This window comes from Caretta caretta, chromosome 8 (genome assembly GCF_965140235.1).
Source record: "Caretta caretta isolate rCarCar2 chromosome 8, rCarCar1.hap1, whole genome shotgun sequence".
Classification (NCBI taxonomy): Eukaryota; Metazoa; Chordata; order Testudines; family Cheloniidae; genus Caretta; species Caretta caretta.
Window position 1 is genome coordinate 85,029,478 of NC_134213.1, and position 16,753 is coordinate 85,046,230.

The following is a 16,753-nucleotide window of genomic DNA, read 5'->3' on the forward strand; positions in this document are numbered from 1 at the left end:
GATTGGTGCAAATTGTTCCTTTGGCTTAGCAGAAGTTAGTCAAAAAAAAGATAACATGATCATATTAACATTTCTGCCAAGTCTCATGCAGGGAACCGGAGGCAGCTGGATTTGGAGTCATTATCAGGAACTGGGGGCCGGGTCCAGAGCCAGCGTGGAAGCAGCTAGTTCTAGCCTCCCACAGGTGGTCCTGCCAGTGTGGGGACATATCTCTGGGTGGATCTTCTCAGATTGTTTCTTAGGGCAGCATTCCATTCCATTCCATTCTGAATTAAAGTGGGAAAGGATTGGATGCTGCTGCAGCAAATTCTCTGAAATCCATGAGCCCCTGAATGCAAACTTGGGACCTTATATTTTAGAAATATTGCATTAGTCAGAAAAACTAAAGTGTGTCTTAGCATAACAGGTCAGGACAATAACACTTAATATCCGATTTACATTAAATATAGTATGTTTACTGAACACAAAACCAAATTTTTATAGCTGTTGCTATAGCTACAATTCAAGGAAACCATAGCAACAATATTGTATTATGTACAGCCTTAATTAAGGATAGTTAAATCACATCTCTCACCACAATCGAAGTACTCCCATGTAATCTAGTTATATTTCATCTTAAAATGTTTGTTATTTTTTGCAAAAAATATTTCATGTCATTATGTTACTAATTCCCACACACAATGAACTAGAAATATCCCTTTTGCTGCCACATTCTGCTAGATGTTCACATTTCAAAGTGATATACATGCATCACTCTTTAAAATGTACCTATTTTGTGATAGACATGTTTATGTCACCACTTACTGATTGTATAAACTTTCCTATTATGCATCAGAGATAGCTTTAACTTTAATTACTGAGTGACTACTTTCTCATAACATGCCCAATTTTCCAAGTCCTATCACATTCAGTTATCCCCCAAAAGAAACCAACTGCCTGAAATTTCACAGCTATAGCTCATCCTACGGTTGAGCTTTTTTTGGGGGGGGGGCGAGGGAATATGGTAAACATCAGGAAAAATATCTTCAAGTGTATGTGTAGTTCATCTTTAAACATTTTTCTCGCCTTTTTGTCTTGACAGATGGCTGAAATGGCATGGCATAATGTGTTCTGTTTTGTTGCTTTACTTAGGAAGAGTGCCTTTCAGTAACTCTGGGGCGGCAGGGTACTAGAGGATGTATGCAAAGAAGTATGTAGCATGCTCCCTTGCCTCAGAATGGGAGGCTGTGGGGGAGAGAAGGGGAAGGGAAATGGAGTGGGGGGTATGAAAGAAGTGCAAGGAGCTATCAGAAAGGCGGAGCATAGAAGAGAATATAGAATGGCAGCAGACAAGACTGGGGATCTGATGGGGTACAAGGAGACAGGGAAGTATACAGGGTGCATGCACTAGGGATGTGGGAGGGCAGAGACAGATAGAATGCTTGAAGTTGTACATTAGCAGCACAGAACACCACAAGAACATCTGAACTCTGAAATTAGAGGGAATTGAACTCAGCATCTTGTTGGATGAGACAATTGCTGTTTTAGGATTCCACCAATAAGGCAGAAGGGTATCTAATCATTGTAAGATATAGGATACAGCATATACATACATATTCATTTTTACTTCTAATGCATCACTCTAAAATAAAAACTATTAGTCTAAAAAGGCTGTGAGAGAACTACAAAGACGAGCGGCATGAAAGCTTTTCACACAGCCGACACAAAAATCTCCCTCACACAGGGAATAATTAATTCGAGAGCAGAGTATTCACAATTAGCAAGGCATGTTCAGTATCCTCCTCATCACTGTTAATTAGCAAATATTAATGTAATCTGCATGTTTGAGGGGGAAAACAATTAAAGTTACTAATTAAAAAAATCCTCCGTGGCCTCAGCTACACTGCGAATAATGTCTTGCTAATCGATTAATCAGTCACCGATTATCAGACCACTCAGTTCCATCTCCGATGTATGGGCTCATCTACCTGGGATTCCCAGCACAGACACGCAGGCTAGCAAGCTAAAACTAGCAGCGTAGCCATAGTGGCAGCTCAGGCTAGCTGCCCAAGCACAATCCTGCCCGCCCCCCAGGGTAAATACTTGGGTGTCTAGCCTGAGCAGCTGCCTGTGCCACGCGGTTATATTCAGCACACTAGCTCAAGCAGGGGTAGCACATGTCTCTCCACCCTCACTGGGAAGGACACCTCACAGCGGCAGGGTAAATGTACTTTTGAAATACATTAAGGAAACAATCAGTAAGCGTGGAGCTACCAGTGTTTCTACATCCAACACCTAACCTCTTGGAGAACGAGCTGGTTCAGGGCAATGGCAATAGGATATTAAGCCCTTCTCCTCCAAGGCTGCCGGTTTGAATCCAGCTCAGATTGGCAGCGACCAAATGATTTTGGTGGCTTAATTTACACAAGTTGGTGGCCTCCATCCAGTTCACATAGTGTCCTCATCTCAAACCCACCACCACAGTTGGCAGTCGGCAGCGTCAGGAGACAGGCCCACCTTATTAGCTGGCATGGAGAATTAACTGCCCTTTCGCCCTCAATGAGTTCCTCAATCACTTTTAGGTTTAAGGCACACTGGATGAAATCCTGGCCCCAGTTAAGTCAATGGCATAGCTCCCACTGACTTCAATGAGGCCAGGATTTCACTCACTGACTCAGGAAGACTTCTTTCCTCCTGCTTGTCCTGTGCGTTTCTGTAGGCAAATGCACTCTAGGGCTCTCAATTCTGCATCTTTCATGAACACTACATTCATTACAAACGTTAAAAGCTTTTAAATGTAACTCCCTACAAAACTACAATTTCTTGCTCTGGTTTTCACCTTTGACACTGTAATGGTGAAACAATTAACCTATCCCGTGCAGTTAGAAAACTAAACGAAAAACAGCTGCACTCACGAAGTGGGGGAAAAAATACCTTCATTCTCAAAAAAGACATATTCAATGTACTCCGCACATGAATCTAATAATTATTACTTCCTTAAGCAAAATAAACCAAACAAAGACAATAAGACTTTAAAAGCATTTTATTGCTTGCCAGTGTAAAAAAGGAATATCAGGAAGAGCTTGTAAAACAGATTCATGTTTTAATGTTATTGAATTTATTTCAATGATTTGCACTTATGCACAAATAGCAAACAAATTCTGAAGACAGAGTGGAGAAGATTTCAGTAAAATAAAAACAAATAATAAATATAACAACAACAACAATAATAATAATACAGGAATACCTCCAAGAGTGCCAATAGCATCAGAGTCCTTAAAGTACTGGAGTTGACGTAAACTGGAACCTTTGCAAGATGGCTTATCAACAAGACCCAAACCAAACATTTTGCAAATGATGAAATAACACAAATTAAAACACTATATGATACACAAGTGGAAATGAAAATCCAACAATCTTCAAAATAAGCTGACATGCTGTATACTAAGTATTAATGCAATATTTAAATTAAACCACACAAAACACTAATCTGATGCTGGCTTTCTTATTCATACACTTTTGCTGAATGGTGCCGTTCTTTCCAGCCATCTCCCAAAAAGAACTACCCAGAATTTTGAGTTCAGGTCACTGTTCTTTTAAAGCTCTGGTTATGGAGATTACAGAGTTTAAACTATCTGAATTTTTAGAAGGTTCCTTCGGTTTTGAAAAACATTACCTACTTAGATTTTTCAGTGGGACATTTTCTCTCAGGACAGTTAAAACTCTTATCTGCGGCCAGTGAGATGGGGGTTTGTTGAGTACATGGTTTGCTCTGTTGTTTTTTAAATGCTTCATTTAGTTACCAAATTTATTGATTACATACTTTCTAGCCATTGCTCTAGTAGAAGTTCTTACCTCTTGTGTTTTTATATTTATATATCCATAGTGAGTTCTGAGAGGCCGCTTTTGTTTGTCGGAAAACGGCATCCATTTCACATCAGTTTGTCCAAAGCAGTTTAAAATCAAAGGGAAGTTTACTTCATTGGTAAGGCGAAAAATGATGACGAAGAGGAATGCTGCTACGGAACTTACTGCAATAATGGACTTTCTCTAAAATTGGAAAAAAAGAGCGTTTTACTAAAAATATAAGGATCAGTTTCAAACAACAACAAATCTATATATGCAATATCCATGGTAAGTAGTCTTTGCCTTTTTCAAAGCTTTATCTGCTTGTGCCTAGTGCAGGGAGCTGTAACTGCTAAGGCTGCTAGATCCCAGTAAGATAGGCAACTGAATAATTTTGCATCTTAAAACTTGAATTTCCGTCACTTTAAGAGTTTTGCCTAAGGCTGGTTGAAAAAATAAAAACATTTCTTGTGAAAAAATTCATCCCATTTTTAATCAAAATGGCAAAAATATTAACCAGCTATATAGCTGGCTGAACAATGGAAAAATCCATCTTGGAATGTCACTTTAAAATCAAAATTTGAACAGTTTCAATCTGTAGTTCCCCTGCATGGCATACATGACTGGTCCTCCCACTTTTGCACAAAGCTGATGCACTGAAAGAAAATACACATGATATCTGTATAGGCTAAAGTGATATATGATTGTCCCTTTCTCGTAACAGATTCTGATCTCATTTATTACATGTTAATTCTAAATCATTCCAATAAAGTCAGTGGAGTTACCCTGGATTTACATACTCTAACTGAAATCAGAATCTGACCCGTCCATTCCTTAGAATAAGTGGACCAGACTTTCTGCTTCTTTCCAGGCTCACAAATTGACAAAGTGAGCCCTTATTACCAAGGACAAGTTGACCTCAATTGTTAATAATTTAAAAGGTCTCTTGAGTGGCCACTTAAACCCTGATTTTCACCTCTAATCCACCTAGACCTGAACCCGCCTAGTCTTCTAACCAGGAAAAAGTATTAATTACAGCTGCAGGATGGTGACACATTTCAACATAATGACTTAACATATAATTTGATGAGTCCTGCACTTTTAACGAGAGCAGAGAAATTGCTTCCAAACTACTTAGGGAAAAAGCATGCCCAGCTAGTGCAAGTGGCTAAGGACTTTAGACACAACAGAACTATACAGTTTATAGAAAACATTGTTTAAAGGTTTTGTTGGAGGAATATGCCATTTATAGGCTTGAGGTATTTACATATTACTCCCACTGGATTATTGCTTTACCTCGTTTGCTTCTATTTAATCACTCTATTGAAAGTAATTCCATCATTGTAAACAGCCATATAAATGGAGCTTCAGTAAGAAGAAATAAATCAAGCACCTTGAGAAGGTACAGTCTTTAAAGTACATTTTTCTCTTAATGATGGATATCAAAATCTGACTGCTAATGTCTGTATTTAATTGCAATCCAGAATAGTTGCAACTAGCCCAAGTCGCAGATCTGCAGTGGCTATTATGTGTGGATGCTAGCTGTTGTACAGGGGTAGCTGGAGAGATGGAAGAATGAGAGGACACAAGATATAATCTTTTCCTCACCTGGAGTTTCATTTGACTACATACTGATTCAACAGACTGGAGAAATTAAAATTCAGTTCTGGGTTATGTTGGTCATGTTGGTGTTGTGTGTTTTTCTCCTTACACAGAAAACATCATATAAAAGAACAACATGAGCTTGGCGGGGTCCAAATAACCATGTTTACTGAATATATACAACATGCAAGGACTAGCTTAATATATACACTACTGCTCTGGTAGGGTTCTGGTGGCTTCTGAACACAGAATACAGTGAGCACCACTAGAGGGCTCACAGATTATATAAAGAGCTACTATCCTATTCCCATATACACCACAGTTGGCAGTATAGTTATGGTGGGTTAGTTAGATGATTTGTCTGTTTTGACATCTTGGAACACAGTAGTTTGATGAATAATGGGAGGCAAGACAGGTCGAGATGGGAAATCAGAGATGTCATAAATATAAAGGGAAGGGTAAACCCCTTTGAAATCCCTCCTGGCCAGGGGAAAGCTCCTCTCACCTGTAAAGGGTTAAGAAGCTAAAGGTAACCTCGCTGGCACCTGACCAAAATGACCAATGAGGAGACAAGATACTTTCAAAAGCTGGAGGAGGGAGAGAAACAAAGGGTCTGTGTGTCTGTCTATATGCTGGGTTTCTGCCGGGGATAGACCAGGAATGGAGTCTTAGAACTTTCCATGTCAAGGTTCCTCCCCCACTCTGAACTCTAGGGTACAGATGTGGGGACCTGCATGAAAAACCTCCTAAGCTTATCTTTACCAGCTTAGGTCAAAACTTCCCCAAGGTACAAAATATTACACCCGTTGTCCTTGGATTGGCCGCTACCACCACCAAACTAATACTGGTACTGGGGAAGAGCTGTTTGGACGCGTCTTTCCCCCCAAAATACTTCCCAAAACCTTGCACCCCACTTCCTGGACAAGGTTTGGTAAAAAGCCTCACCAATTTGCCTAGGTGACTACAGACCCAGACCCTTGGATCTTAAGAACAATGAACAATCCTCCCAACACTTGCACCCCCCCTTTCCTGGGAAATGTTGGATAAAAAGCCTCACCAATTTGCATAGGTGACCACAGACCCAAACCCTTGGATCTGAGAACAATGAAAAAGCATTCAGTTTTCTTACAAGAAGACTTTTAATAAAAATAGTAGTAAATAGAAATAAAGAAATTCCCCCTGTAAAATCAGGATGGTAGATATCTTACAGGGTAATTAGATTCAAAAACATAGAGAACCACTCTAGGCAAAACCTTAAGTTACAAAGAAGATACACAGACAGAAATAGTTATTCTATTCAGCACAATTCTTTTCTCAGCCATTTAAAGAAATCATAATCTAACACATACCTAGCTAGATTACTTACTAAAAGTTCTAAGACTCCATTCCTGGTCTATCCCCGGCAGAAACCCAGCATATAGACAGACACACAGACCCTTTGTTTCTCTCCCTCCTCCAGCTTTTGAAAGTATCTTGTCTCCTCATTGGTCATTTTGGTCAGGTGCCAGTGAGGTTACCTTTAGCTTCTTAACCCTTTACAGGTGAGAGGAGCTTTCCCCTGGCCAGGAGGGATTTCAAAGGGGTTTACCCTTCCCTTTATATTTATGACAAGAGAGAATGGGGTTATTGAGGGGAGAATGGAAACCAGGAGAGGTGCTCCCTCCAGTGATGAGTTTTAGTGAATAAAATAAGAGGCAAGTTATTCATAAACTGTTTAAAAAGTTAAAGCAAGCAAGTCTGAAGTGCAGAATAGGCGTATGATAGAATAGCTGATCTAACTTCCAGAACCCTAAGAGCCTGTGAACTTCTCACCAAGTGCATTACAAAAGATTTACGTTATATTGCAACAAGCTGGCTAGTGTGGGCACATGTGCCATTCCACTGTTCCAGATGGAATAGGATCTGTTAGGTTACATATGAAAGCTTTTAACAGTTCTGAGTGGCCAGGCTGTGCAGCACAGTGATACCCAGGGAGCAATGAGGGGGTATAAATTTGTTGCATTATTTACTCCATTTAAGACTTTCCCCCCACTAAATAATACAACAATTTAAAGGGGATTGCCAGAATTTATTTGAATACATGTTTTCACTACATCTGTAAGCCTTGTTTGAAAAAAAAATCACAGCTACAAGACATGGCATTGTATTCTATTCCACCACCAACAGATGTCACCAATAGATAGCTGTCTACCTTCCAGCTTTACTGAAGACCTTTAATCATAGACGCTGACTCTGTGGGTGCTCTGGGACTCAAGCACCAACCGAAAAAAACAGTGGTGCTCAGCACCCACAGGGCTGGATTAATCTTTTGTTGACCCTGGTGCCAGACTGTGGCCCCACCCCCCATTCCACTTGCACTCCACCCAAGGCCCAGCCTCTTCCACCAAAGCCCCACCCAGTGCTCCATCCCGAAGCCCCGCCTGCGCTCTGCCCTTTCCGCCCAAGGCCCCACCCATGCTCCAACCCAAGGCCCCACCCCGCTCCATCCAAGGTCCCACCCACACTCTGCTCCGAGGCCCTGCCCGTGCTTGGCCTCTTTACCCTGAGACCCTGCCCATGCTCCACCCTGAGGCCCTTCCCCAGCTTGGCCTCTTCCCCTCTGAGGCCCTGCCCACCACTCACACAGGGGTTGAGGGGGCAGAGGAGAACCCACCAGCAAAAACAAAAGTCAGAGACTACCTTTAATAACTCCTTGGAGGGAGTGTGGAAGGTTCAACCAAGTCGTGAGAATCAAGTTATCACCATTTGCAATCACCCCCAGCTGGCTTTCCTACAAAGACTAAAAGGTTTCTTTAAAAAAAGTCAGAGGGAGGAATTTTTCTGCATTAGAAATGCAGAGCATGTCTTTACATAGAAGATTCTACAATGTCTGGAGAAAGAGTGCCATGACGACCTCACAAGAGAGCTGAAGGGATTTTTAATCAAACTATTAAATTTGGATATTTATTTTATTTTTGATAACACACATTTATATTTATTTAGCTTTTTGAAGAAAGGAACTTTTTTGCTAAATGACAGGTTTCAGAGTAACAGCCGTGTTAGTCTGTATTTGCAAAAAGAAAAAGATTGCAGGAGAGTGGGGTTGGGGGAGAGAAAACCTTTTGTAGTGGTAAACACCCATTTTTTCATGCTTTGTGTGTATAAAAAGATCTTCTACTCTTTCCACAGTATGCATCCGATGAAGTGATCTGTAGCTCACGAAAGCTTATGCTCAAATAAATTGGTTAGTCTCTAAGGTGCCACAAGTACTCCTTTTCTTTTTTTTTTTTCTTTTCTTTTTTTTGCTAAAGATTCAGCATATTCATTTGTTTCATTAGGGTGTGAGAACCACAAGCACCCATTCTCCAAGACACACCCTCCTACAACAAGTCTGCTAGCGAAACCAAGGAAGACCAGAACTGACAGCCCCAGAATGGCTCTGGTTAAAACCCAAGCAGAAAAAGACCCTACTGACCTAACTTTCTAGCTTTCTTAAGAAGCAAAAAAAAAAAAAAAAAAACAGGCACATGATCAATACCTAAAAAATGCTCTGCCTGTCATTTTAAACAGAAGTATACCCCTCTAAAGAGGCTTTTTTCCAGCCACTCAGGAAAATGTTTCCATAGGTATTCCTCCTGTAGTGTTCCTTGTGAACTCCCCCTGCTAAAAAAGAGACATTGTCACTTCTCCTTCCCTGAAATTTACAATTTAGAATTGGATTAAAAGGCTTTTTAAGTCACACTGGGTCATTAAAAATATGGATGGAGCCATATTTACAGCTTACTGCACAATTGCTAATCTCAAAGCTTCTGCATATCAAAATTTTAAGCACCTGCAAAACCAATCATTTGAAATTTTGCCGCACCAATACAGAATTAAATTAGCAAATTACAATAGGGAGAAATCTTGTTCCTACTTTATTTTTCGTTTCAGGTAGTTGCAAACAGCCCTTTAACAATGGAAACTTTTAGAATCTATTTCCTCTGACAGGAACGTTACCTATATGAAAATCCCAGTCAATCTATAAACTTTTCTCACTAATTTAATATAGGCATTTTGATGCACTTGGCATTTTAATTAAAAAATATCTAGTTTTAAACATGTTCCGTAGCAAGGTATAGCAGATAATAGATTTTTAACAGATTCATAGCTGAATGACTTTCAAGCTATATTAATTTTCAGATGCTTTTATTCCTTTTACAACAGTGCTAGATTTTAATCTAGCAGGGAGTTGCTAGAAGAAAATTACCATATTCGTTTACAGTGGCCAACAGGCTTTTGTTTGTTAACTTCACTCAGTAACCAAAGCGGATACTCATTGAGGGAAAAATTTATGTGTATGGCTACTCTGATAAAATTGGATGAACTGAAGGGATTTGAATACATGCAATGCAATGCTTGTGGTTACCTCAGACAGGGAAGCTGCTGAGGCACTAGCCATTTTTCTTTCTCGATTTCTTTTTTTTTTTTCATTCAATATCCATAATATAATCCCAATTTTGTTTGTTATTTCTTGGCAATCAGAATCATTCTGTCTAGGATGTATATCAAAATCAATAAGCATCATGCAGTAGACATGATGAATCATTCCTTCTAGGCTTGAATTTTTATATGTTGCTATATAATCACAGGACTATCATACTATTTTGCTGGTTAGGATTCTGAGGAAAGCTCTGTGGAAATAAAACATTAATGATGAAACGTGTGTGTTGCGTGTTTGATCGTATGGTTTCTAATGTGGTTTAACATATATAACCATTGCATTACCCACATTTTGGGGATTTACCAGTTACCGGTGTGACTCATTAGTTTTATTTTAGCAAGAATTTGACAGTTTTCTGAGTGAGGTGGAATTGTTTTTCTTTTATGATCTGATAAGGAATATCGATGTGACAACAACATTTTACAGTTTCATCATTTCTGCTGGATTGGTAACACATTTAAATGGATCTGTAGTATTTTGTGCTGTATACAGTTGTCTAACAGGGCTAGTAGTGATTTACAGATTTAACAAAAAAGAAAGCATTTTCACTATGACAAAGCAGTGTCACAACTTGTAATAAATTCTACAAAGGTCTGTAGTATCTGCTTTTCTGTGTTCCCCACACTAACTCCTAGATCCAGAGCCAATACTAAACCAGCAAAATTTGTCACTTGCAGAACAATATATGGCAAAGTCTCTCAAAACACTTTACAAGTAATAATAAGTCCCACAGTATTCCTGTGAGGTACAAAGCTAAATGCTATTCTATCCATTTTACAGATATATAAACCAAGGCTTAAGTGACTTGCCCAAGGCCACACAGCAAATCAGCAACAAAATTCACTCCCAGTCCCCTAATCTAAGCACTAGACCAGTGCTTTCTGACAAGATGGCTATTAGTATTATTTTATCATCTGTAAAATGCCAACAGTGAGCTTGGTGCAGTATAAGACACTAAAAAAGACAATTCCAAGCTCCAAAAAGCAGTTTAAAATAATACATTTTGTAGAGAAATTGATTTTTATAGACCTTTTTCTATCCGCTATATTCATGAATACATGGTAAAAGTAAGCCTGGAAGGACAAGTGAGAGGTAAAGATTAACATGTATGTTTACAGCCTCTTAAATGACATGATACGGTATAATATTGTACTGGTTTCACAATACTTACTTTTATGACTATAACGAAGAGCTTGATTTTTTTTTAAATACTCCTGCACATTTTACTACTTTTATTGTAGTGCTGCAGGTTTTCAAGCTTCATTTGATTTTTACTCAAGTATATCTCCAATTGAAAACAATAACGGCTACATTTACCGAATTTGTTTCATTTTGTGAACTACTGTATGTAAAACCAGATTTATTTTATTTTGTCTTTTATAGTCTTGAGCACCTTGTTCAAGTGTCACTTTCTGTCACAAAAGACCACCGAGTGAAATTCCTTCAGAAGAATATTTCATCACTCCTTGCTGATTTCTGTTCTTGAAAACAGACCTGCTTTCCAGTCCTTTCTTCCAGCATCCATCTCTCCTTGGAATTGTGAGAACAGCTGCCTAGAGCTGCTAATGGTCATTCAGGGACTATTCTTCTCGAACTCTCCAAAGATATAATCTCAACTGTAACTACTAAAAAGTATAACAGGAGTAACACTGGAAATTGGCAAATGCCATAACCACAAAAAATGCTTACCTAGTAAAGAGATTTTTTAAAAAATATATTTGCATGTCAAAAGCCACTTGCAACAAATCTATAGCTGGAGATTTACTTGCATTGCATCTAGATGTGAAAGTTCATCTGAAAACACTCAAAGAGCAACATGAGACGGCTAGTGGATTTTTGATTCCACTCCTTGGGAAGAAAAAAGAATGGGGTGAGATTGGCAGACAGCTCTGTTTTTAAGAATAGAAATTAGCAAGACAAGGTGAAAGGGTATTTTTGGACCAGGATATATCTGCCATGCTTTATTCCTGGAACATGACCAGCAGGGAAGCACTGGAGCAAGGAGGTAGGAAGGTGATATGGAAGGGGGGGTGTTCAGCTGTTGTGACCTGCACTGGATGTGCCATGTTTGTCTTTCTTCCACAGGACAGAAGCGACTTTGTCTGTACAAAGTGCAAGCTGGTCTCCATATTGGAAGAGAAGATTGAAGGTCTGGAGCAACAGATAACGACCCTGCGTTGCATACGAGAATCTGAGGATTTTCTGGACAAAAGTCAGGATATGCTTCTACGGGCACAAAGCTCTAAAGATTTAGAGCAGGTTGCACAGCGGAGCCAAGAGGCCAGTGAAGAAGCTTGGCAACATGTGACCTCCAGAAGAAGAAGGGGGAATGTCCGGGTTCCAGCAATGCGGACACAGGTAACTAACTGCTTTCATGTTCTCTCCACAGGTACCATTGCGGAGAGTGGACCAGATGATACGTCTGGGGGGAGAAAGCAGAAGGAGACTCCACTGGTTGGAAGGCATGAGATGCGTTGTCCTGAGGTTGGGGGTTCCCCGACTACCACTCCCAAGAGAAAGAGGCGGGTGGTGGTGGTCGGGGACTCTCTCCTCCGGGGGACTGAGTCATCTATCTGCCGCCCTGACCGGAAAAAACAAGAAGTCTGCTGCTTGCCAGGAGCTAAGATTCGCGATGTGACGGAGAAACTGCCAAGACTCATCAAGCCCTCGGATCGCTACCCCTTCCTGCTTCTCCACGTGGGCACTAATGATACTGCCAAGAATGACCTTGAGCAGATCACTGCGGACTACGTGGCTCTGGGAAGAAGGATAAAGGAGTTTGTGGCGCAAGTGGTGTTCTCGTCCATCCTCCCCGTGGAAGGAAAAGGCCTGGGTAGGGGCCGTCGAATCGTGGAAGTCAACGAATGGCTACGCAGGTGGTGTCGGAGAGAAGGCTTTGGATTCTTTGACCATGGGATGGTGTACCATGAAGGAGGAGTGCTGGGCAGAGATGGGCTCCACCTTACGAAGAGAGGGAAGAGCATCTTTGCGAGCAGGCTGGCTAACCTAGTGAGGAGGGCTTTAAACTAGGTTCACCGGGGGAAGGAGACCAAAGCCCTGAGGTAAGTGGGAAAGCGGGATACCGGGAGGAAGCACAGGCAGGAACGTCTGTGAGGGGAGGGCTCCTGCTTCATACTGAGAATGAGGGGCGATCAGCAGGTTATCTCAAGTGCTTATATACAAATGCACAAAGCCTTGGAAACAAGCAGAGAGAACTGGAGGTCCTGGTGATGTCAAGGAATTATGACGTGATTGGAATAACAGAGACTTGGTGGGATAACTCACATGACTGGAGTACTGTCATGGATGGTTATAAACTGCTCAGGAAGGACAAGCAGGGCAGAAATGGTGGGGGAGTAGCACTGTATGTAAGGGAGCAGTATGACTGCTCAGAGCTCCGGTACGAAACTGAAGAAAAACCTGAGTGTCTCTGGATTAAGTTTAGAAGTGTGAGCAACAAGAGTGATGTAGTGGTGGGAGTCTGCTATAGACCACCGGACCAGGGGGATGAGGTGGATGAGGCTTTCTTCCGGCAACTCGCGGAAGCTACTAGATCGCACGCCCTGGTTCTCATGGGTGACTTTAATTTTCCTGATATCTGCTGGGAGAGCAATACAGCGGTGCATAGACAATCCAGGAAGTTTTTGGAAAACGTAGGGGACAATTTCCTGGTGCAAGTGCTGGAGGAGCCAACTAGGGGGGGAGCTTTTCTTGACCTGCTGCTCACAAACCGGGAAGAATTAGTGGGGGAAGCAAAAGTGGATGGGAATTTGGGAGGCAGTGACCATGAGTTGGTTGAGTTCAGGATCCTGACACAGGGAAGAAAGGTAAGCAGCAGGATACGGACCCTGGACTTCAGGAAAGCAGACTTCGACTCCCTCAGGGAACGGATGGATAGGATCCCCTGGAGGAATAACATGAGGGGGAAAGGAGTCCAGGAGAGCTGGCTGTATTTCAAAGAATCCCTATTGAGGTTACAGGGACAAACCATCCCGATGTGTCGAAAGAATAGTAAATATGGCAGGCGACCAGCTTGGCTTAACTGTGAAATCCTAGCGGATCTTAAACATAAAAAAGAAGCTTACAAGAAGTGGAAGGTTGGACATATGACCAGGGAAGAGTATAAAAATATTGCTCGGGCATGTAGGAATGAAATCAGGAGGGCCAAATCACACCTGGAGCTGCAGCTAGCAAGAGAGGTCAAGAGTAACAAGAAGGGTTTCTTCAGGTATGTTGGCAACAAGAAGAAAGCCAAGGAAAGTGTGGGCCCCTTAATGAATGAGGCCCCTTAATGAATGCAACCTAGTGACAGAGGATGTGGAAAAAGCTAATGTACTCAATGCTTTTTTTGCCTCTGTCTTCACTAACAAGGTCAGCTCCCAGACTGCTGCGCTGGACATCACAGCATGGGGAGTAGGTGGCCAGTCCTCTGTGGAGAAAGAGGTGGTTAGGGACTATTTAGAAAAGCTGGATGTGCACAAGTCCCTGGGGCCGGACGTGTTGCATCTGAGAGTGCTAAAGGAATTGGCGGCTGTGATTGCAGAGCCATTGGCCATTATCTTTGAAAACTCGTGGCGAACGGGGGAAGTCCCAGATGACTGGAAAAAGGCTAATGTAGTGCCAATTTTTAAAAAAGGGAAGAAGGAGGATCCTGGGAGCTACAGGCCGTCAGCCTCACCTCAGTCCCTGGAAAAATCATGGAGCAGGTCCTCAAAGAATCAATCCTGAAGCGCTTACATGAGAGGAAAGTGATCAGGAACGATCAGCATGGATTCACCAAGGGAAGGTCATGCCTGACTAATCTAATCGCCTTCTATGATGAGATTACTGGTTCTGTGGATGAAGGGAAAGCAGTGGATGTACTGTTTCTTGACTTTAGCAAAGCTTTTGACACGGTCTCCCACAGTATTCTTGTCAGCAAGTTAAAGAAGTATGGGCTGGATGAATGCACTATATAAGGTGGGTAGAAAGTTGGCTAGATTGTCGGGCTCAACGGGTATTGATCAATGGCTCCATGTCTAGTTGGCAGCCGGTGTCAAGTGGACTGCCCCAGGGGTCGGTCCTTGGGCCGGTTTTGTTCAATATCTTCATAAATGATCTGGAGGATGGTGTGGATTGCACTCTCAGCAAATTTGCGGATGATACTAAACTAGGAGGAGTGGTAGATATGCTGGAGGGGAGGGATAGGATACAGAAGGACCTAGACAAATTGGGGGATTGGGCCAAAAGAAATCTGATGAGGTTCAATAAGGATAAGTGCAGGGTCCTGCACTTAGGACGAAAGAACCCAATGCACCGCTACAGACTAGGGACCGAATGGCTAGGCAGCAGTTCTGCAGAAAAGGACCTAGGGGTGACAGTGGAAGAGAAGCTGGATATGAGTCAGCAGTGTGCCCTTGTTGCCAAGAAGGCCAATGGCATTTTGGGATGTATAAGTAGGGGCATAGCGAGCAGATCGAGGGACGTGATCGTCCCCCTCTATTCGACATTGGTGAGGCCTCATCTGGAGTACTGTGTCCAGTTTTGGGCCCCACACTACAAGAAGGATGCGGAGAAATTGGAGAGAGTCCAGCAAAGGGCAACAAAAATGATTAGGGGTCTGGAACACATGACTTATGAGGAGAGGCTGAGGGAACTGGGATTGTTTAGTCTGCAGAAGAGAAGAATGAGGGGGGATTTGATAGCTGCTTTCAACTACCTGAAAGGGGGTTCCAAAGAGGATGAGTCTAGACTATTCTCAGTGGTAGAAGAGGACAGGACAAGGAGTAATCGTCTCAAGTTGCAGTGGGGGAGGTTTAGGTTGGATATTAGGAAAAACTTTTTCACTTGGAGGGTGGTGACACACTGGAATGCGTTACCTAGGGAGGTGGTAGAATCTCCTTCCTTAGAAGTTTTTAAGTTCAGGCTTGACAATGCCCTGGCTGGGATGATTTAATTGGGGATTGGTCCTGCTTTGAGCAGGGGGCTGGACTAGATGACCTCCTGAGGTCCCTTCCAACCCTGATATTCTATGATTCTAAGGAGCAGAAATACCCAATAATACCTATGCAGAAATAGAAACTGTGTGATAAAAACAAACATTGGCCAGACCTTCGTGATGGCCTGGAGAACCTTTCTACCAAAAGTGCCATCATCAACTATAGACCCTGGGTAAAGCTTATAATACTTTGAGAAAGTGTCAGATCCACCAGGTGGCCACCTGAGGCAGGAGAAGATGCAGGCTGAAGCAGGGGCTGGCTAGCATGAAAACAGGCCTGGAAAAGAGCAGGAGCAGGAACAAGGGCTGATATTATCCATCTTGCTAATATCGGACCTCGAATAACTGAAGACAAAAGCAGCATGAGGGTTTATTTGCTTATAGTTTTGATCTATGACTCTCCTTATACCAGTTGTAACAAACAACACTTCCTTCAAATGAGGAGGATTTGAGCAACAAGATGGCAAAACAATCTCTTGGGAACAGTGGAATGATGAGTTGCTCCGTTGACAAGTTCCCCATTTCCAAACGTTCTTTATACATAAGAGATCACTATAATGAATGCTATATGGATTGACAAAATAACAGAATACTGAACTCTCTGGCTGAAAAAAGATTGCCAGGGCACTAAGTACTTCTTTACTCTTTCATTTCCTTGGGGATGCGATCTTGCAACAAAGATGTCTTGGAGTCAGACCCTGCCTCGTGACTGTGGATGACTATCTGGAAAGGAAGGAGGAAGCTCTCTAGCCCTTACTGGTTTAGGATATTTGCTTGGGGTTTTTAAGCTGTTACGTCAGGTCAGATGCTTGCCTGAAGACTGACTACTTGTACATTAGTGAGGGTGCACTGGGACCAGTTTTATACACTCCATGGCAGCAAGGACC

The 16,753-nt window shown here is 41.9% G+C and overlaps 1 protein-coding gene across 5 annotated transcripts in view; it reads right to left on the reverse strand.

The window, feature by feature from the left end:
- Positions 1 to 16,753, reverse strand: part of ST6GALNAC3 (ST6 N-acetylgalactosaminide alpha-2,6-sialyltransferase 3) — a 319,905-nt gene that overhangs the window by 167,477 nt on the left and 135,675 nt on the right. For 4 of the 5 annotated variants that reach the window (XM_048860870.2, XM_075131727.1, XM_075131726.1 and 1 more), the window contains exon 2: positions 3,835 to 4,029. The exons of the other annotated variant lie outside the window; for it this stretch is intronic. In XM_048860870.2, coding sequence (XP_048716827.1) covers positions 3,835 to 4,029 — 195 coding nt within the window. The remainder of the gene's footprint in view (positions 1 to 3,834; positions 4,030 to 16,753) is intronic. 5 annotated transcript variants of the gene reach the window in all.